Consider the following 23,128-nt stretch of genomic DNA (forward strand, 5'->3'; position numbering starts at 1 on the left):
GATAGCATGTGCCTATAGTCCCAGATACTTGGGAGGCAGAAGAGGGAGGATTGAGGCTGGGCGTGATGGCTCATGCCCATAATCCCAGCACTTTGGGAGGCCGAGGCAGGAGGATCACTTGAAGCTAGCAGTTCGAGACCAGCCTGGCCAACATGGCAAAACCCCATCTCTACTAAAAATACAAAAATTAGCCAGGCGTGGTGGCGCACACCTGTAATCCCAGCTACTCGGGTGGCTGAGACACGAGAATTGCTTGAACCCAAGGAGGCAGAGGTTGCAGTGAACCAAGATTATGCCACCGCACTCCAGTCTGGGTGACAGAGCAAGACTCTGTCAAAAAAAAAGAGGAAGAAAAAAAAGGAGGATTGCTTGAGCCTAGAAGTTTAAGGATGCAGTGAACCATGACTGCACCACTAGACTCTAGCCTGGGCAAAAGATTGAGACCCCAGCTCTACAAATATGAAAAAACACCTTTCTATTAGACCAACCATGCTACAGTGAGTTTTCCTGTAAATAACTGGGTTAAAAAGATCCTTACAGCAACTGCAAGGTCAGGATGTCTGCCTGAACAACCCTCATACTACAGGAAGCGAAAAGGAAGCACTGGGGGGAAAAGGCAGTAGACAGCGGGGGGGAGCCTTTCACAAAAGATCCTTTCCAAAACACGTCATCCGGGAGATGAGAATGCCAACTCATCACGGCAGCTAGGTGATGAGTAAGCTTATTTCAGGGGGTGACCAGGAGTTCTTAGTTCTTAGAGTGCCATGATTAGGTGAGGAGGCTGCAAGCCATAAGAAGTTCCTAGAGGCTGGGAGGTTTCAAGAATTACTTACAGGCCAAGAAATAAGGAGAGAATGTTTCAGTTGCGTGCCACTGAAGCCAAAGCAGGAATGGAACAATGAAAATGGGTTCAAAGCCTGGTGCAAGGCTGGGCACAAGAGTATCATAAGTGAAAACCTAGCAATTATTAAGCAATAGCTGCAAGCCAGGCATTGTGCTAATAAGCAGGCTCTGTATGCATTGGCTCACTTAAACCTAACAATAACCCCAGGAGGTAAGTCTATTATTACTTCCATTTAAGAGACGAAAATAAGGCCAGAATATAAGCTCTGCAAAGGCAAGATTCTGTCCCTCAGTTTGTTCACTAGCAAATCCTTAGAGCCTAGAACAGTGGCTGGCCCACAGTAGGCACACAATGTTTATCTGTTGAATACATGAAAAAATAAGGTACTTATCAACTTCACGTAAGGGACAGGCCAGGATTGGAACCCATGCTGTCGAGGTCCAGAGCCCACACCCTCAGCTTCTACTCTATGCCTCCCAGGATGGAGAGAGCTTGCTGAAGAGACGGGAAATAAATCTCCTGGCACGTGGACAGCTTGGTTGTCCACAGCACATTTCACAGTGTCTGCATCTTCTGCTTCAGCGCTGGCAATATTGCTGTGTACCCAGCATAAAGAGTGAAGTTATTCAAGGGGCCAGTGCCTGTAGATGATCAGGAAAAGGGGAAGCCCAGGCATTGTGCTAACAGGCAAGGTCCGTATGCACTGGCTCACTGAAACTTAACAATAACCCCAGGAGGTAGGTCTATTTTTACTCCCACTGGCAGGGCACAGAGTAGCCACAAATGCTCCTTTCCCTCAGTCCTGGAACACTCCCTGGGGCCTCTCTCCAACTTGTGTCATGTCCCACAATTCACTTTAGTGTGGGAGAGGGAGATGGGAGGAAAGGACTGGAAGGGGGTAGATTTATTCATCTGACTCTCCAAGAATATGGTGAATACAGCTGGTACAATCTACAACAGAACTTCCCAAAATGTGGTATGTATATGGCTTTGCATACCACAAATCGCTTTATGTAGGATACAAACACTACAGTTTACATATCAATGCTTATGGTTACTTACTATTTGGGGCAAATTATATTAGTTCTTTATTAAACAAAGAGTGTCCCTTCAACTCCCACTTAAAGAACAATATTAGGTAAACAATGAAATAGGTGTTACATCAACGCAGCAAAAAATCATAATAGAACTGACTATAGTTTCAGTAATACTGGTTTCCTGGAACTTCCTAAGCTCTCTGTGTCAAATGTCCCCATCCCTGCAACTTGCCCGTCCACTCAGGTATGCCATAGTTCAAAAGGAAGAGATTACAGAGATTAAGTTTTAAATTTTCTTTCAAAATCCCTTAATAAATGACTACATACAAAAGAGAGAAAGGGGGAGAGGGGAGAGGAACAGATACAGACACAAAAAGGCATGTTCATTAAGATATTATGAAGTCAACAACAGGACTTGACCTGGGGCTGAAGTCATGCCCTCTGCCTGGAGACAGCTGAAACACAGAGCTCTCTTTGATACCACCCTAAATTCCACACTATTCTTTCAACTATTATTTTATACATGGTAGCTTAGCTCAGCCCTGTCCAAAGAATTGTACTGAGGTCTCTGGGACCTGTTCCAACAACAACACACAATGAGGCCTTCTTTCTCTGATAAAGCCAAGAACTCCTCCCTCTGTGATCTGCTCCCCTGCCCCTCCCACACAAAACTAAAGTATCATTTTGAGAAGAATTCAATCAGTCAAATACTGCCCTCTCCTCACCTTCCCTGTTGGTGATGATCAGGTTGCAGGGCAGCTGAGGGTGAGTTGTGCTCTAGGACGGAGCCTAGGGGTCTAGTCTGCTCCAGGGAGAGATAAACACTTTTACTGGCAAATTCATGGCACCGTATCCACAGTTGTAGAAAGGTAAGGCTGAAAGGGAAGCAATGGCACTACAACCTGCACCAGTCCAATGAAAGATCCATGAGAGAAGGGCCTTATCTTATTCGTGCTGCACTCCCAGAACCAAATGCAACAATGTTTAGCGCTCAACAGGTATGCAGTAGATTGGTATTGAATGGATGAATGAAGTGAGCCAGTAAGTGGAGGAATGAATGAATGCATGAGTGAATGGATGGATGGATGGATGGATGGACAGATGAATGAAGGAATGGATGGCTCCAGCAGAGCTGGGAGAAGTTAAGAGAGGGAAAGCATGACTGCAAGATTATTTTTTCTCTCTCTGCTTGAAAGCTAGCAACTGTATAAATAATGGGACTCCAAAGGAGGACTATTTTTCTCTTTTCACAGTCGTCCCTTGCAGGTGGTGGATTAACTGCAGGACTTTTTCGGCCCCTGAACCACCGGGGCTCACTGCCTGGGGCAGCAAACCAAAAGCCACCTTGACTTTCTCCAGGACATCCTCAAACACCCCAACTTCTGTCTTGATTGCTAGTGTCCAGAACAGGAAGAACAGAGTGATGCTGGGAGTGGAGACTTACACCAGCTGATCTGACCCCTTCTTCTAAAAAGCTCAAAGTCCTTCACACCCTGTCCTCTCTCTTAGGGAACTTTTATTTAGAGTAGATATATATTTTTTTTCTTTTCTTTTCCTCTCTCTCTTTGCTTATCTGTATTTTCTAATCATTCTACAATGAACAGACTACTTGAGTAATAAAAATGCCTATGATTGATAAAACACACAAAACCATTCAAAAAAGACACTGAAAACGCATATTTTACAGAGTTCCAGTTTAATATTTCCACAGTATAAAATTTAACACTGCCATTTCATACAATTGCACTCAACTAACTCCTCTGAAAACCAAGCTGTAAATTTCTGATAAAAGTCAAAGCTCATGACTTAAAATCAGAACAGCCAGCCATACAGGCACTTAGCTTATAAGAAGGGGCAGCCATCTGATGGGCGAGGTGCCAGAGTATTAGAAAGGACAAGGACACAAGCTTCATAAGCAAGGTGCCCTATATGGATGAAACATATGTTCTCAGTTCAGCTGTGTTAAGAAAAGATGCTCTGCATCCCTCTTCTAGTGGCAAAAACTTCCAGAGCAGCTGACAGGCGCTAGGGTACACTCCGCAGTGATAGAAGGGGTTTCTTTCTTCATGGGGTTGATTGGTCCATCTCAGAGCTCAACCCTAGTCCCAAACAGATAGACCATGCTCTAAGCAGCTCGACCACCAGCTGGGAGGGGTCTCCCATTCCAGTCAGTCTCAGAACTCATTGTCAATGTCCAGCCTGCTCCACAAAGTGATAACAAGGAAAGCAGCTGGGCTAGCAATCAAAAGACCACATTTCTAGATCCAATTCTGGCCAGACCCTGCACACTCCACTTAGTTATTGTGTACCTTGGTGACTCCATGTTACCAAAAGTGAGTGACACTAGCCATACATATCTCACAGGTTGCTAAGCATAAACTATGGCAAATGTTAAACTGAGGAGAAAAAAAATAAGAGGAAAGGAGGAAAGGGAAAAAGGGAACACAGAAATTACTACTAAATAAAATTCGACACCAGTTAGATATGGGATTTCCCTACCTCAAACTATGCTGAGTTTAACAAGCAGAAAAGACATGCAAATCACCTTTCAGATCAATGTGCTCGTAAAATACAACTTTTTTTTTTTTTTTTTGGAGACGGAGTCTCGCTCTGTTGCCCAGGCTGGAGTGCAGTGGTGCGATCTCAGCTCACTGCAAGCTCCACCTCCAGGTTCATGCCATTCTCCTGCCTCAGCCTCCCGAGTGGCTGGGACTAGAGGCGCCCGCCACCATGCCCAGCTAATTTTTTTGTATTTTTAGTAGAGATGGGGTCTCACTGGGTTAGCCAGGATGGTTTCAATCTCCTGACCTCGTGATCCTCCTGCCTCGGCCTCCTAAAGTGCTGGGATTACAGGTGTGAGCCACGACGCCCGGCCAAAATACAACATTCTTAAAAATAAAAGAGAAATGGATAGAAGCTTCTAGTTTATCCTTTTCAACCCATCTTTCTAAGAAATGACACAGCATTAAAATATGGCCTGTAAGAACTGCATAAAGACAGCGGGTAAAGTCCCCAGTTACCAAGCACAGGCAAGGGGGAAGCCACCAGCATGTAGATCAGCACAAATCTCCATCATGCTGATACCCACGAGCACCAGGGCAGGCACTCACATCCTGTTCTCAGGCTCAGGAGCCGGGGGTGCAACATGGGTGTGAACTTGAACATTCTGGGAATGTATCAACAAAAGGGGTGAAGAGGGCAGCCGGGGCAAAGACTTCCCAAGTCTGAATCAATAGAGCTGTCTATAGACAGAGGGGCAGCAATAAAGTGTGCTGGATACACCAGAGCCGTGGGCTGCCTCAGGGAGGTTTTGCTAAGCATGGCCCACAGAATCCATTCCCAGCTCCCTTTTCACACACAAGACCTCAGCAGCATAGCTGAACTGAAGCGCTGGCCTCTGGGAATAAGATTTGGTGTAGAAACTGCTGACCTGAGAGGCTCAGGGTTTTAAAAGAACAGGTTAGGTTTGAACCCTGGCTTGGCCCCTTCTGGCAATGGGCTCTACATCTCTCATCCAGTCAGTGGCAAGGTAACTGTGCAATTTATTAAACACTCCTGCCCCTAAGTTGCTTCTCACAAAAAAGGAATAACCATACCTATCTAACACAACTGTTGCTGGGATCAAATTGCATCATGCCTGAAAGCATTTAGCATGATGTTGGCTCAATGCATTTCACGGTTATTAATTTCATGCCATTAATTTCACTGTTATTAATTTCATTTCAACCATCATCACTGTTGTCATTATTAACTGGAGAACATGGCTATGTGTACTGTAGGATCACGTTACAGCAAAATCCCTCTCCCTAGCCCCAACCTTGAGAATGGGCACAGTATAGCAAGCCTGAGGGCTCCCTTCACACTTAGGATCCAGAGCTCCTATAAAAGCCCTCACCACATGCAGTTGGTGCAGAGCCTCCAACCTCAGCAGAATATCCATAGAAAACAAGTGCTTATCTTGAACAGAGTCAGCTGCTGGTTAGTCCCAAATATGCATAAGAAATCCAAACTAAACTTGGTTCTGGATTCTTTGTACTACCAAAAGGATTTAAGATGACATGTGCCCATCAACTGCATATATTAACACAGAGTCAGATGTCTAAGTAGTGGTGGGGGGACACACCTGGGATTGTCTTTTCTTGGTTGCACTCATCTTTCATTGTGATCTCATCCAGGCATCACTCTAGATGCCCACACTCCACAATAATGTCAGAAAATAAGGAAGAAGGGAAAATACAAACATGTCAAGTAATGTCTTCTCAAAACTTTCCTTGGAACAGTAGTTTCCAGATTTGGGAATTTCAAAAACCAACTTAAACTAAACACACACACACACACACACACATTTCATTGCCTATAACTTATTATGCCATGTACAACCATTAAAAAACATATATCAACATCACTGAATTAAAAAGTCTTCATGGCCAGCACAATGGCTCAGGCCTATAATCCCAGCACTGTAATCCCAGGCAGTTTGAGCTCAAAACTTCAAGACCAGCCCAAGCAACATAGCGAGATTTCGTCTCTACAAAAATAAAAATAAAAATAAAATGGGCCTGGTGGCACGTGCCTGTGGTCCCAGCTCCTTGGGAGGCTGAAGCAGGAGGATCACTTGAGCCCAGAAGGTCAAGGCTCTAGTGAGCCATCTTTGCGCCTCTGCATTCCAGGCTGTGCAAAAGAGCAAGACCCTATCTCCAAGAAAAAAAAAAAAAAAGTCTTCATTATTCCAAAATAGTAAGAAAGATACATTCCAAGAATAAGATACACACCTTTGCATTATATAAATTTAGGTTTATGAATAACCCATTATAATATACTGTCCATATTTTTCTTAGAGAAAACTGTGGGACTGGTTTTCCACATTAGGGAATTGATGCTCTAGAAGGCAGAGCATTGCTACTTCCCGGCTAAGGACTATTGCCACTGGAAGGTTAAAAAATGACATTCTAATTCCTGTGTCCAAAATCAGCAATGGGAAGAGGAGCCTTTTACCCACCCTACCAAATGTGCAAAGAAAGGAACACTGGCTTCATAGAGAAGGAGAGGCAGCAGGATCGCCGGATAACTCCAGATCCCCTCTAACCTTCCTATTTAAAAATCTGTCCAGCTCATCTTTCTGGGTTCTGGTACTTCATTCCAGGTTACAGTTGCCTCATTAGCTATTCCAAACCTCAGTCACACTTTTGAGCCTTTTTTACTCATTTTTAAACTCATTTTTCACTCTCCCTCCTCAAAAACCTGCTAAACATAAAACAGAAACTTACCACATGACCTAGCAATTGCAATCCTAGTTACCTACCCAAGAGAAATGATACATCCGCACAAAAACTTACACAAAAATGTTCATAGAAGCAACATATGTAATAGCCAGAAAGTAAAAATGATCCAAATGTCTATGAACTGGAGAATAGAAACACAAAATGTGGGCCAGGCACAGTGGCTCATGCCTGTAATCCCAGCACTTTGGGAGGCTGAGAAGGGTTGGTCGCTTGAGGTCAGGAGTTCAAGACCAGACTGACCAACATGGCAAAACCCCGTATCTACCAAAAATACAAAATTAGCCAGGTGTGGCGGCACAAGCTTGTAATCCCAGCTACTTGTGAGGCTGAGGCAGGAGAATTGCTTGAACCCGAGAGGCGGAGGTTGCAGTGAGCCGAGATTGCGCCATTGCACTCCAGGCTGGGCAACAAGGGTGAAACTCTGTCTCAAAAAAAAAACAAAAACAAAAACAAAAGAAAAAAAGAAAATGTGGTAGAGCCACATGATGGAATACTACTCAGCAATAAAAAGGAATGAGCTCATGACACATGCTTCAACATGAATGGACCTGAAAAACATGCTAAGAAGCCAGACACAAACGACCATACATTGCATGATTCCATTCATACAAGATGGCCAGAAATGGCCCATATACAAAACACAGATTAGTGGTTGCATGGTGGTGAGAGTAGAATTGACTACAAATGAGCAGGAGAGAAATTTTTCAGAACAAAAAGGTTTTTTTGTTGTTTTTTGTTTTGTTTTGTTTTTTTGAGACGGAGTCTTGCTCTGTCACCCAGGCTGGAGTGCAGTGGCGCTATCTCGCTCACTGCAAGCTCTGCCTCTCGGGTTCACGCCATTCTCCTGCCTCAGCCTCCCAAGTAGCTGGGACTACAGGCACCCATCACCACGCCCAGCTAATTTTTTGTATTTTTAGTAGAGACAGGGTTTCACCATGTTAGTCAGGATGGTCTGGATCTCCTGACCTCGTGATCCGCCCGCCTCAGCCTCCCAAAGTGCTGGGATTACAAGCGTGAGCCACCACACCTGGCCAATAAAAACTTTTTTTAAAAAAAACTGTTCAGCCTAGGTGTGGTGGCTCACGCCTGTAATCCCAGAAATTTGGGAAGCCCAGGCAGGTGGATCACCTGAGGTCAGAAGTTTGAGACCAGCCTGGGCAACATCGTGAAACCCCATCTCTACTAAAAATACAAAAATTAGACAGATGTGGTGGTGCATGCCTACAGTCCCAGCTACTCAGGAACCTGAGGCACGAGAATTGCTTGAACCCAGGAGGCGGAGGTTGCAGTGGGCCAAGATCGTGCCACTGCACTTCAGCCTGGGAGACAGAGTGAGACTCGGTCTCAAAAAAAAAAAAAATCTGTTCAAACCTATGCTTAATAATATGCTTGGAAGAATTTAGTAAGTTTCCATTCAGTGAGTGAGCCAATGAGTGAGTGGGTGAATGAATGAAAACTAGCTTCCCAGAAGCATCTCTGGTGAGCTCAAAACTAGGTCCACATATTTCATTCACCCTAGTCAGCCTTGGCAAGTTACATGTAATAATTATAGAATAGCAAGTTATTTGTAATATATATGTGTGTATATATAATATTGGGTCTCGTTCTCTGGATGAAGTTGAACCATATGAAATTGTCATTTTTTGTAGGTCAAAAGTGCTACATACTGGCGATTTCACATGATTCAACCTATACTTGCAATATTTGATAAGGAGTCAAGACAGAACAGGAACTTTTAGGTCAGGCTGACTTTAAGGCTGCAGGCTCCACCCCACAGCCTAAGCTTCAGTCTCCTCAAGTGGAAAATGGGAATAATAACAGGATCTTGTTCACAGGACTGCTGTAAGGATTACTATGACAGCGCGTGGAAAGCGCCTATCAGTGCTGACACAAAGTCACAAAGGAAGAGTAGTGTATATACCTGCTGGTCCTATCCCTCTCTGGAACTATACATTCCTTAGTGATCAAGGACCAGGACTTTGACTTCTTTTGTTTTTGTGTGTTCCCTATTTGTGCATTCCCTTGGCATGCAGAATGGGATGTTCACTGCTGGACTCCTCCACAGATAAGGCTTCCTACCCGCTATTAAAGCCTGAGAACACATCCCCAGATGCCACCAGAGTGTCCCTGCCTGCCGACCTCTAACTGCTCCAGGGTGAACTGCTGACGTGCTGCAGGAGGATTCTTATGATTCCATTCCCAACATCCTCCTTGTCGCATGTTCGGCAATAGCGTGAGGTTAAAGGAAGTGTCATCACAGAGATTTCCGTCTGGCTTATTTCTCAACAAAAATGTTTGGCTGCTATGCAACCAGTGTTTTAATAGATGATGGGACCTTTCGTGAAAGGCCAGGTTTCTATTAGCAACAACAAAGGAGAGGAGCTATGGGGCAGATGCAGATAAAATCATACCGCTGCATCCTATGTGAAATTCCTCAACTCATTTTTAGCTACCATAAAGGCAGCCAAAAGATTCCACATGGGGAAACAATGAGATGAAATTAGAGGTGCCAGACTTCACAAATAAAAATGCAAAACAACTAGTTAAATTTAAGGTAAACTACAATTATATTGGGACATACTTATTCTGAAATTTTTTCATCATTTATCTGAAGTTCAAATTTTACTGGGTGTCCCATATTTTATCTGGCAACCCTAGATTTAACTGGCATCTCAGATCACTATTTTATTTCCCAAACACAAGACACAATGCACTTTCGGTTCAATTAACCATTATTTCACCATTAGAAACTATGCAGACCAGAAAGATAAGGTTCCCAAACTTTATGAGAGTCTGGATGAGGCTGGATTAAGGGGCCTCTCCCCGCCACCACACACTGGAACTTCAGTTGGGCCTGCATGGCCCCAAAACACTTAATATGGACTAGAGGCTTACTGAACCTTTGAATGAGCCCTATGGGATAGGCCACAAAACCAATTTTCTTGTCTTCAACATTACAATAAAAACTATGTTGAACAAAATGACATGATTCAAGAACCCACTGTACACCATTTCGCTTAAAGCCACAGTTTCCAAGAACCTATCGACAATGTTAAGTGAGGACTTACTGTGCTTTTTCTTTCCTCCATCTACTGGCAGATCTCAGCAAATTCGCTTCTCATGGATCTTTCCAGTAAAATTAAGGACCAGAAAAATAAAAGGAGACCAAACTTTAAAGAAAGTAAATCTGCTAACTGGGTACAGCTCTGTTAAAGAATGCTCAGAATAAAATGAAAATGAAATCTGAAAAACATCAACTTCCACACATCTGTTTATAGCCTTCATCACTGATGATAACAGGATGGGTCAAAATTGTAGCCATCACTGTAAAAAGAAAATTATCTGGATATTGTTATAAACAAATACCTCATTCATATAAAAGGTACCACAGAATAGTTCCTCTCATCTCAACTCTCACGGCCTCCGGAGCTGCCAGGTATTTAAGAGGGAACAGATCCGCTCTGATGTTCTTCTTTCAAACTAGTTTTTAGCCTCTCTCCACGAGGTCACAGAATCTGACCCACACCCACTCCAGTCTCACCAGACAGAAGGCAACTCTGCACACAGATCCCAGACCAATGCCTAGCCTTAGACATAAGCATCAACAGCAAGGATTTAAAGTCATCTTTTTAAAAATGCAATGTTTCCCTAAGGGCTGTGGGCTTCTCTAACCACAAAAGTTTAAGACAAGGCACTTTCATCCCTATTCCTTGCGAGGAAAACAGTTGGGTACAGTGACATTCTTCGAACACAAGAGCAGCCAAAGGCGGGGGTTGGGGGGGTGGGGAATTCTTCATCATATTTGCCTTTGGAAGGCAATCCATCTCCTTGGTAACAGTTCTAAAAAAAAAAAGAAAAAGAAAAAGAAAAAAAAACCTCTAGTAAATCTTACACCTTAGCAGGCAGCCTTGAAAATATGCCAGGGATTCAGGCAAGGTACCCACTCTTTTTCTCAAAAAGATGTTTGGGGTTTTCATGTTTGTCTGTGTTTGTCTTTACCAAAAAGGGGCATCCAGTGTCTTTCCCATGGATCTCATGTCTTTCCTCAATAAAAAAAAAAAAGATATGGTGGCACACTAGTGACACTATACGTTATAAAATTCTAACGACTGAATGACAGTACATACAGGATTTTAAGGTCTGGCACGTAGAGTGTCATCAATTTCTATTTGCTATGACTATAACTCTTATTATCCCACAGTGCAGCACTAGAATAGTACAGATGTGAACCTCAAGATGACAGGAGGGAGAACGAGATGATGTGTGAAACACAATGCAAAAAGCTCCTGCAGCAATTCCACAGCTCAAACCCAGAGGAAAGAGGCAAAGCTATGCCCAGAAAAAATGTTAAAAAGAAATAAAAAGCAATCAGACCTGTGCTCCAACCAACTAAAACCACACCGCCACCATCATGCAGTTAAAGATGCCTCAAGAACAGGAAGCGGCACCTGCAGTAAGCTGATGACTGAATCATACAGGCAAACACACACACTCTTGCCCAGAGCCCCATCTGTGACCTGATGTTCCCCATCAGGGAGGAACAGGAGCCATACAATGTGGAGGTTTGGGCACCTTCTTAGACTGGAACAAAAAATGAACCTGGCATCATTTTGATCTCTCTCTGGCATGGCCTCTGCTTTCCTCCCACCCTGATTCTAAGACCTTCCAGTTTGCAGGCAGACACCTTCCAGCTATGGAGATCAAATCATATGTGAGCATATGAGAATGTGCTGCCAGGTTCACAAGAATAGTTGTGGAAAGCTGGGAAACTACTGAACTGACACCATAAGCAGGTCTATTAACAAAGCACACACAAATAATGGAATTAGATAAGAAAAAGACCTAAAGACCTCGAGGCTGAGCATGGTGGTTCACGCCTGTAATCCCAGCACTTTGGGAGGCTGAGGTGGGTGGATCACCTGAGGTCAGGAGTTGGAGACCAGCCTGACCAACATGGTGAAACCCCGTCTCTACTAAAAATATAAAAATTAGCTGGGCATGGTGGCAGGTGCCTGTAATCCCAGCTACTCAGGAGGCTGAGGCAGGAGAATTGCTTGAACCCGGAGGTTGTAGTAAGCTGAGATCACGCCACTGCACTCCATCCTGGGTGACAACAGCGAAATCCCATCTCAGAAAAAAAAAAATTAAAAAAAAGACAAAGAAAAAGACCTTGGCCTTCTGATGGCAGTTTGAGAGACAGAGACAGAGAGAGTAGGAGGAAGGACTCCAATGAGTCACTAAAGAACAGAAGCGAATAAGCTGCATGTCTCTAGAGCCCTCCCCAGTTCCCCTTTAAAGGCTCAATCTTGAAGCTTTTAAGTTAGTGCAAACATTATTCACCATTCAGAAACTTAGTCTGGATTTTTTATAGTTACTTATTATGCAGGTATTGCTTTCTAGATCATTGTGCCAGAAAATGGGAAGTATGGCTCTCTGAGAGCCTGCATTCAAGGACAAGGTACCAACTTAAATTTGTACCAATGAGTCAAACGTGCTCATTTAACACTATGTGTTCCACTACATCAGGCCAGTGACTCCAGCATGTGAATAAGCAGCTGTGAAGTCAATTACATTTTGCTACAGTTTGAATGTCCCTTCCAAAACTCATGTTTGAAATGTAGTTGCCACTGTAACAGTACAAAGAGGTGAGGACCTTTAAGAGGTGATGAGGCCATGAGGGCTCCGCCCTCATGAATGAATCAATGCTGTAATCATGGGAGTGAGTTTATTATGAGAGGAATGGGTTCTTATAAACGGATGGGTTTGGCTCCCTTTTGCCTCTCTCATCCTCTCTTTGCCCTTCCAACATGGGATGACATAGAAAGCAGACCCGTCCTCACCAGACGCTGGCCCCTCATTCTTGAACTTCCCAGCCTCCAGAATTTTGAGCCAATAAATTTCTGTTGGTTTTAAGTTACCCAGTCTGTGGTATTCTGTTAGAGCAGCACAAAATGAACTAAGGCATATGTCATTCCTACAGCTCAAGGAATAAATCCTGCTGAGGAATTCACAGGTACAAATTCTCTCAGCCTCAAAGCATCCACTCTCAGGACTGTTGAAAGATGGAGGGTAAACTTCTCACCATATTACAAATTAAGACATTCATCTTGACAAGCATTTGTAGAATGGCTACTATGTGCCAGGCACCATGCATACTACTCAGGATCTAGCCATGAACCCTATCCTTATGGAGCTTAGCATCTAAGGGGATCTTACAGTCTGAATTGTAACAAATGTAAGAAAGAACCAAATTGCAGAAACATAAATCTCTAAAGAAAATAAAAATACATTACAATATACCTCAAAAAAAAAACACACACACACACAAAAACCACAGTTGTTACGCCTAATACCATTCACTGCTGTAAGAGTGAATACCTGCAGCATTACTTTACTCTTACAGTAAGAGTAAAAGCAGAAAAGGTGACCAAATTAGCGATGTCTGTTAGGTTTAATGTGGAACACATTCAGGTTTATCTCTTCAAGGTACGCCAGATTGGGAAGGAACAGCATCACCTAAACAGGGCTGTTCCCATGCCCAGGAAAGCTGCCAGACAGCTACTGGGCCTTCTAGGTTACCACTTAAATGCCAGACCAGCCTGGCCTGATGGATGATGGAAGGAGGCCTGATGGAAGGAGCTCCATGCTGCAATGAGACCTAGATTCTTTTCTCAGGTCAGCCATATATCCTACAGCCCTGAACTAGTCAGTTCCTTCCCTGAGGGTATAGTTTCTGCATTTATAAAACGACAAGACCAGTAGAAAAAGGAGAAGCATGGGGAAGTGGACAGGGATATATAACTGTTCACCAAGTGCATACACAGAAACAAACCCAGCTTTAGATGGCCTGATAGGTCCTGGGCGAAAACTCTTGGCTCTTCCTCTTCTCGCTTCATACCACGAAGTGTACTTGCACCATCACCACACTTCCAGGCAGAGTGGCTTTTGAAAGACAACGCTTAGGCAATCTACAACTTCCTAAAATGCTACACAATGCTCCACTTGAGAGCACAATATCCAACCATGACCCAACCGAACCTGTTTCTCTGATGCTGGTCCCAGCCATACACCAAAGAAGCCTGCCAATGACAGAAGGTCACTAGACTAGGAAAACAGGTGGCTTCCAGAGGCAGTGGCATTTGAGCTGAGATGAAAAAGGAGGAAGCGGTGAGGGAAGTGGAGGAATGCTACATCAGAGGGCACTGCATGTACCACGGCCCAGTGATAGAGGAGGCACATGAGCATCAAAGGGGGCAAAAAAAGGGTCCTGTTACCGGAAGATGCAGAGATGGTGTTAGATGCGACTGGAGAGGCAAAGGAAGCCAGACCACAATAAGGCGGCCATTCTAACAGCAATGGGAGACAACTAAAGGGTTTAAGCACTGAAGTGGCATATGTGATGAGATTTTCATTTTGAAAAGACCACCCTGGCTATAGCGGTAGTCACAAGCTAATCAATGAGTCCAGCTGGCAAACGCTAGTAGCCCCTAAATGAGGACCACTGTCCAAGACATCAAGAAAGAGAAAGGCTGGGACATAGGGGAAAAGAAGAAGGGTCAAGTAAGGGGAAACTTGGTCTAGTACAAGCAACTCAGCAGCATCAACATCAACCGGAGCTTGTAAGAAATGCAGAATGTCAAGCCCCACCTCAGAACCTGCATTTTAACAAGGTCCCCAGGCAATCTGGATGCACATTAAAGTTTGAAAAGCACTCCCCCAACAGAGTGGGAACTGGTCTTTGGAGATTATCAATCATACCACCAAAGACTTGCCTTTTCAAACTCAGCTTTAAACAGTTTGTTAATGAAGCTGCAAAACCGAGATACCTGCCTTAAGGTTTAAATAGAATGGAATCACAGACAAGGGTTGCTGTGAGAGAACTCTTGATTCCTAAACTAGCCAAGAAGGGGAAATCAGCATCCACTTGTTCTTTGATCTTGCCAAGTCAACACAACATAAGTAACCACGTAGGGTGAGCACAGACAACTATAATACAAAAAAATCACCCTGTGACCACCCCCAAAAGCATCACTTATCTTCTAAGCAGAATCTAAGTTTCTGCCAAAGCTTCCTGAAGAATCCATGAGTCAGTCACCTTTGAGGGACAGCTTCTCAACACTCAAATATTCATCTTGTTGCCCACTTGAAAAATGAACAAAGCTACTTGTAACATTCATCAATCCTGCAGATCACAATTCTATCTAATTATAAAAACACTGGCTCAATCAATCAACAGATTTCCTATGATGCTGAAAATCAGTCCTTTAATCATTAAGCGTCCCAGCTTTTCCCCATTTACAAAACAGGAAACCTAGCATTTATCTCCCAAAGGATGTTTTAGAGATCAGAAAAATGATATTTTCAATGTTCTTTGAGGTAGATCTGGGCTATTTAGTTCACACAATTTTGATTATGTCACTACGCTACTCAAAAAACTTAACAGTGACTTCCCAGTGTCCACTGAACAAACACTCTTCACTGTGTCACCTAAACCTTCCGCAATCTAATTCCAACAACTTTTGGATTCTTATTGCACAGATGATCTAGCCAACCAGGCTAGTCACAGTTTCTGACACCACACTTTAGCTAGAGAGCTTCCCAGTGGAAATGGAACCCCATTGTCAATCCCTCCCTAAGTGCACACCCTCTTGTGTGTTGAGACCTAAAGAACCAATAGGCACCGGCCAAACAAAGGAGGACAGGGATGGTCCCAGAGACACCAGGCAGAAAGAACAGAAATACTCAGTGGAACTGATGCTGGGAAATCCATTATCCATTAGAAAAAATCAAAACAGATTCAGAAGGACTGGAGCAGAGAGCTTACACACATAGACAATGTGAGGCTGGAGAAGCTGGCAGGGGCCAGAGTCCACAGGGCTCAGAAAGCCCTACTGAGAAGTCTGAACTTTATTCTAAAAGGGCTAGCAGAAATGTTCTTGAAAGAAATTACACTGTAATACTTGAGAACTGTTTTAGTGAAAGCAGAAGGTGCCTCCAAAGACTTTTTCTGAAACTCTTGATTCACTTTGCCCATCAATGAAATTCAAACTGTTTTTAGGAAATATATGTGGGAATTTTAATGGCAGTACATCATCTCTTTTAACCAGCGATTATAATCACAGAACTATAGAACTTTAGCAATCATTTACTCTAACCCCTTATTTTTTTTTTTTTTTATTATACTTTAAGTTCTAGGGTACATGTGCATGACGTTTATATCATGTATAACTCCCCAATGCAATCCCTCCCTCCTCCCCCCTCCCCATGATAGGCCCCAGTGTGTGATGTTCCCCTTCCCGAGTCCAAGTGATCTCATTGTTCAGTTCCCACCTATGAGTGAGAACATGCGGTGTTCGGTTTTCTCTTCTTGTGATAGTTTGCTAAGAATGATGGATTCCAGCTGCATCCATGTCCCTACAAAGGACGCAAACTCATCCTTTTTTATGGCTGCATAGTATTCCATGGTGTATATGTGCCACATTTTCTTAATCCAGTCTGTCACAGATGGACATTTGGGTTGATTCCAAGTCTTTGCTATTGTGAATAGTGCCGCAATAAACATACGTGTGCATGTGTCTTTGTAGTAGAGTAATTTATAATCCTTTGGGTATATACCCAGTAGTGGGATGGCTGGGTCATATGGTACATCTAGTTCTAGATCCTTGAGGAATCGCCATACTGTTTTCCATAATGGTTGAACTAGTTTACAATCCCACCAACAGTGTAAAAGTGTTCCTATTTCTCCACATCCTCTCCAACACCTGTTGTTTCCTGACTTCTTAATGATTGCCATTCTAACTGGTGTGAGATGGTATCTCATTGTGGTTTTGATTTGCATTTCTCTGATGGCGAGTGATGATGAGCATTTTTTCATGTGTCTAACCCCTTATTTTAAAGATAAGAGAACTATGGTCCTAAGAGATTAAATAATTTGCTCAAAGACAGAGGCAATTTGTGGCAGAGTCAATATTTAAACCCAAGTCTTATGTCTTCTTTGGCCAGAGAGAATAGGATGTAGTAAACATTCCGATATAAGAATCAAAGCATTTATTCATTAATTCCACAAATATTTATCTATACAGCAGATGCCATTGTAAGCACTGGTTATACAGAAATGAACAATGACAAACACCTTTGCCCTTGTGGAGTTTTCATTCTAGTAGCAGAGACGGATCAAACACACACACACACACACACACACACAGAAAACTTACCTTAGTAAACAAAGTAAATTATACAGCATGTTAAAACAAGATAAGTGCTACAGAAAAAAGTAGAGCAGAGAAGTGGGATGGGGGAGGCTGTCAGGGTAGAACTTGCTGAGATGACATTTGAGAAAGTCTTTAGAAAGGCAGATACTTTCAGGATCCTGGGGATTTGAGAGGTCACATGATTTCTATCCATTCCATCATAACTTACCTGTACAAAGTGGTAGGTAATAGGGCTGAGATTCTGGGGATAAATTCAGCCCCTTTTCCAAACCTGCTGACATCCATCTACCAAGTTCAACAAACAAAACTCCACAATTCTAACATTCTCTCTTTTCAAACTGGAAAAAATTCTCCTCCTGGCTTTAATAAGAGGCCTTGATAGGCTGATAAATTGGAATGTAATGAAGAAGTGGATAAGGAGGGAATCTGGGGCTGGAAGCAAAACAAGTACATATTCTACACTTGGGTAATGAACCAAGCCAATTTATTTTGGTTACTGCCAAATATGGATTAAAATGTGGGTCACTTCCTGAACACACCAGAAATGAAACTGAGATTTGCACCAAGTTCCCAAAACCTGATGAAGAGTTGCCCAGAACAGAGAAAAAGGAGGCACCAAAAGAGGAAGAACAACTGAGATTATAAAGACCATTAGAGCTTGGCCTCTTCTTCCCCAGAGCATGCTGTGCGGTGGTAAAGAGTCAACAATATCATTCCAGAGAGCCAATACTTTCTGAGTAATCCTCATAATAACCCTATGAGGTGGTCACTTTCATCAGCCTCACTTTACAGATGAGAAAACTGAGGCAACTGAGTTTCTGAGAGATTAAAATGCCCACAAAGTCAATGGGCAACAGCCAGACTGGAACCCAGGTCTATCTGACTCCAAAATCCATTCTGGGGGTAGGCAAAATGTGGCTCTTGTCTTGTGTTTGTATGACCTGTGAGTTAGGAATGGTTTTTACATTATTAAAGGGCTGTAAATTTTTTTTAAAAAAAGATGATACGACAGAGACACTATGTGGTGCACAAAGCCTAAAAAATTTACTAACTGGCCCTTTACAGAAAAAGCTTGCCTACCTTTGTAGTCTAATCCATTATACGAGACATCAACAGATTCACAACAAGTTCTATTAGTTGTAGTTTATTTCCCAAAATGTACATATCATAAAGAGAAAGAGACTGTGGAAGATAAGGAACTAGCTCTCATACTGGCTGGGCTATAAGACAATCAATCGTTGACTGGGGTATTACAGAACTCTGTGGCATTATTTAATAGTTCTCATACATCATTTTGTTTTCATTTCTTATCATGTGTCCCAACAGGGGCAGTCCCCTCTCTCCCTCCTATCTGCCTGACATCCCTGTCCCCTACTCTATAGGCACTTAACTCCCAAACACTATTCTTAGGCTGCTCACCGTCTGCCCAATCCTGGTGGTGCCTAATACTAAAATCCTAAAACTATCTGACTTTTTCCCCCTACAAATTTGAATTTCCAGGGTTACTTTATTAAACCACAGCCTGATCGCCCAAAGTAATTTTCAAATGTGGGTAACAACCATGCTATATCTGGAAGGCAGGGCCTTTTCTCTTCCACAGATGACCGTGTTCAATTTACTTATGCCAGTGTGGAGTAACTGCATTGCCTTGGCCTCTATCCCCCCTCCTTCTGTATTTATAGCACCCCAGTATTCCTCTGGGAAATCATCCCTCCCTGACTCTCAGAACACTTATTTCACCCACTGTCAACTCTACTCTAGGGTTCAGTCAGGGTGGCTTCAGGGATTATCTCAAGGATGAGCACAGGCTTCAACAAAGAGCCAATGAGAACCACGCTGAGGGCTTCCATTTAAAATCGTGGCCAAGTCATCCCACCAATGTGAAGGAAAAGCTGCCTGAGAATGGCGCCAGCCTAGAGAAGAGTGGAGTTGACAGATGCAGAGACCAGAGCCTGCTGATATCCTTTGGAGTCATGAGAGTCTGGCAGGTCTTCAGTTAGAACATCACTGGGCTTTCCAGCAACATACCACAACAAATTCCCTCTCTGTTTCAGCCACTTGGATTGGTTCTTCTCTCATTCACTATGGAAAACACCCTGTTTGGTGTGGCCAGAAGAGAAGCACCATATCTACAAATGTAACTTACTAAAACCAACTGAGGCTGGGCATGGTGGCCCATGCCTGTAATCCCAACATTCTGAGAGGCCGAGGCAGGTGGATCACTTGAGGTCAGGAGTACAAGATCAGCCTGGCCAATATGGAGAAACCCCATCTCTACTTAAAATACAAAACTTAGCTAGGCATGGTGGCACATGTCTGTAATCCCGCCACTCGGGAGGCTGAGGCACAAGAATCACTTGAACCCGGGAGGTGGAGGTTGCAGTGAGCCAAGATCACGCCACTGCACTCCAGCTTGGGTGACAGAGTGAGACTCTGTCTCAAAAAAAAGAAAAAGAAAAAATAAATAAATAAAACCAACTGAGAGAATGGTGATAACAAGCACTGCCTTCACTGTCAGCAAAGCTCCTCACCAATACTCCATGTCCATACTGAGACCTGAAGGGGTTCCACTCTCTTTTCCCCATCTATTCCATCTCTCTAGGGCTCTCAGAGAGACATTAAGGCCTCCTAATTTAACACCAAGTGATCGGATTAGAGCTGGGACCGGTGAGACTAAAACACTAAGACTCACCATCAATGTTTCAAACTAGCATGCTTCATCTCCTGCCACCCAAAGCTATGACCCCTCAAGCCTCTAAAGAAAGACCAAAAAAAAAAAAAACAAAAGCAAAGGGATATAACAATCAGTGGGCAAATTCTCCTGCTGCTTTTAGGTCCAGGGTTGCTTGGCAACCAGCCTCAGCCTGGTCATTCCAGTGGACAGGCAGAGGAATGAATGTCAGGTCTCCAGGTCATGCACCATGTCCTGTTTGTGGTCCCACTACTCGAGGGCAGGAGTGGATTCATGCTGTTCTACAAAGCTGGCAGAATGCAGCTGACAAAGCCCCTGATGTCTAAGGGGAACACATGTGGGTTTCTGTCTGCCCCACACTGGCCAAAGTTCCTCCAACCTTTCTGCCTTCGATGAACATCAGTTATCAGTGTTGCTGAAAACAGATGAAATAGGCTTTCAAAAACAGCTTGATAGGAAAACAAGGAAAAGGTTTTGAACACAGAAAGAACTTTAATGTTATTATTTATCAAGATAGTAGAAATCAGCACAATAAAAGTCACCGTGCACATCAGGAAAACACAGGCCAGCTTGCATTTCAGGTCCAGGATTTTCTCAAATCCTCCAGCGCTGCTCATTCCACAGCTACATTCAAGGATTCCTGCTCTGAAAGCACAGCCAGGGTGCTCTCAGTCTCTAGGTCATGAACTAATTTTCAACTGAGAAGTCAATGGGGATAGAGATTTCTACATTTGGCAACACATTTTAGAAGTAACTGTGGTACTAGATCTCTGCACGGTCAGTACCCTGGAGGAGAAGGAGGAAAAAAAATGTGGGTCAATAAGTCTCTAGTGCTTAGATGTCGCCAAACAGGGCATCTGTGTGAGCAAAAATAGAGAAGAGGTGATGCTGTTCCTTCACTCTCCCTACCCACTCTAAATACCTAAGAATGGTAGTGTTCCACAAAAAAGCACAGAAACCAAAGCCCAAGAGAGAGACAGAGACAGTCTCTTCTGCTTAAATTTTACTTAGCAAGCCTAAAAAATAAGAAGTTGTATGGGAGGCACTGTCTTTTGTTTGCTAAATTCCTGTTAAGACCCATTTATGCACATGGAACTATCCAAATGAACCGATATTAAATCCTGCAAAAGGTCACTAAAGATTTCAGATAAATTCTGTGCAGAAACTATGCCCTGAGGGTATCTACTGGAAGAACAAGAGATGTGGTTCCAACACAGAAATGCTGTCAGCAAACAACGTATGAGAGGCCTGAAATACGAACCAACGAGAGGCCTGAAATATGGACAAAGACAAGAGAAATTTCTTTTAATTTCAAAGGAAAGTGAAAAATGACTCTTTTGTAATTGATTAGGAGGCTTATAAAGTGTACCTTCCCATTTGTGCTACTATAACTAAAATGATTTGTCAAAACTTAACACCTTTTTTTTTTTTTTTTTGAGATGGAGTTTTGCTCTTGTTGCCAAGGCTGGAGTGCAATGGCGTGATCTTGGCTCACTGCAACCTCCGCCTCCTGGGTTCAAGCGATTCTCGTCCCTCAGTCTCCCAGATAGGATTACAGGCACGTGACACTGTGCCTGGCTAATTTTTGTGTTTTTAGTAGAGATGGGGTTTCACCATATTGGTCAGGCTAGGCTGGTTACAAACTCCTGACCTCAGGTGATCCACCAGCCTTGGCCTCCCAAAGTGCTGGGATTACAGGTATGAGCTAACATGCCCGGCCAACTTAACACCTTTAAATGCGAGGGGTAGGGAGGAGAATATACACTCTAATATTCAAAATATCTATTTTTAAAGCAGTTGCATATTCACAAACAGCTTTGTCAATTTAAGAGTTAGCTAAAAGTCCATTTCTTCTAGGTGTGAAGATTAGGAAAGACATCAATTCACCGAAAGTCAACTGACCCAGTCAAGCAGACCTGGCCCTCCTGCATGGTGCTACTTATGACACAGATTTAGAAACATTCAATTTCTCTCCCCTTTCCCCTACTTGAGAAAAGTAAAGCAATAGAGAAGTAAGAGAGAAAAAGAATGAGCACACTGGCAAAAGAACGAGATAGGAGATGGAGGCTGGTGACAGCATTATTCTACACTTAGTGCTGATTCTTACTTCTTTTAACTCATCATTTCTTGGGCTACCCCAAAGGAAGCCAGATGGCATCCTATCAGAGCAGTCACACCTGGTCTATCCAAGACAAAAGGCTGAGGCAGGAGAATTGCTTAAACACGGGAAGCGGAGGTTGCAGTGAGCCAAGATCATGCCACTGCACTCCAGCCTGGCGACAAAGTGAGATTCTGTCTCAGAAAAAAAAAAATATTTAAAGCAAAATAAAACCTAAGGAGAACCAAGAGATGCTTAAGGCCATCAACATTTAGAGTTGCTTCTAGAAAAAAAGTCAAGTGGTTGAGAAGGGCCCTCTGAAGGAACATTTGACATCATTTATTCAGCAAGCAGCGGGGAGTTTAGAGGATGAGAAGTACCATAAAGACTATTAAATGGGGTAACAAGATAGAAGGGGAAGGATGGGACAGCAACCTGAGACTTTAGGTCAGATGGTCAGAGGAGGACTCTTTGAGAGGACCTTTGGCTGACAGTTGAAGGATGAAAACATGATGACATAAAAATCTGTAGCAAAGGCATTCCAGAAAAACAGCAAGGGAAGGTGGCGGGAAAGTGCTCAGAGCATCAGAGGAATCTGAGGTCAGCCAAGTATAAGCACAGTGAGGTAGAAAGCAGAAGGTCAGAGAGGCATTAGGTAAGGCAGAAGCCTGATCATATAAGGCCACACGAACCATGGTAAGGTATCAGAATTGTATTACAAAATGGCATGGGAAGCCACTGGGAAATTCTGGATGAGAAAGAGTGGAATAAGGTTTATGACTTCTAAAATATTGGTCTGTCTGCCATATAAGAAATGGATTCTGTCTTACCAAGATCACTAAGGTTCCAGGTGCATGATTCCAATGAGTAAGAGTATTATTCTGCCTACAAAAATAGAAGGAGAAATACAATGGGAAAAAATACTATTCAGCATAGTCTTTCCTTTAATAAAGGGATGCCTCAC

At 43.2% G+C, this 23,128-nt stretch overlaps 1 protein-coding gene across 6 annotated transcripts in view; it reads right to left on the reverse strand.

Annotated features, from left to right (window-relative positions):
• The window catches only part of ARHGAP26 (Rho GTPase activating protein 26), a 466,537-nt gene that overhangs the window by 423,070 nt on the left and 20,339 nt on the right, over positions 1 to 23,128 (reverse strand). The window contains exon 1 of one of the 6 annotated variants that reach the window (XM_033180797.1): positions 17,583 to 17,702. The exons of the other annotated variants lie outside the window; for them this stretch is intronic. Coding sequence (XP_033036688.1) covers positions 17,583 to 17,655 — 73 coding nt within the window. The 5' untranslated portion in view covers positions 17,656 to 17,702. Of the gene's footprint in view, positions 1 to 17,582; positions 17,703 to 23,128 lie in introns of those variants that run through there. 6 annotated transcript variants of the gene reach the window in all.

The sequence above is a fragment of the Trachypithecus francoisi genome, unplaced genomic scaffold (genome assembly GCF_009764315.1).
Source record: "Trachypithecus francoisi isolate TF-2019V2 unplaced genomic scaffold, Tfra_2.0 Lachesis_group2, whole genome shotgun sequence".
NCBI classification, from domain to species: domain Eukaryota; kingdom Metazoa; phylum Chordata; class Mammalia; order Primates; family Cercopithecidae; genus Trachypithecus; species Trachypithecus francoisi.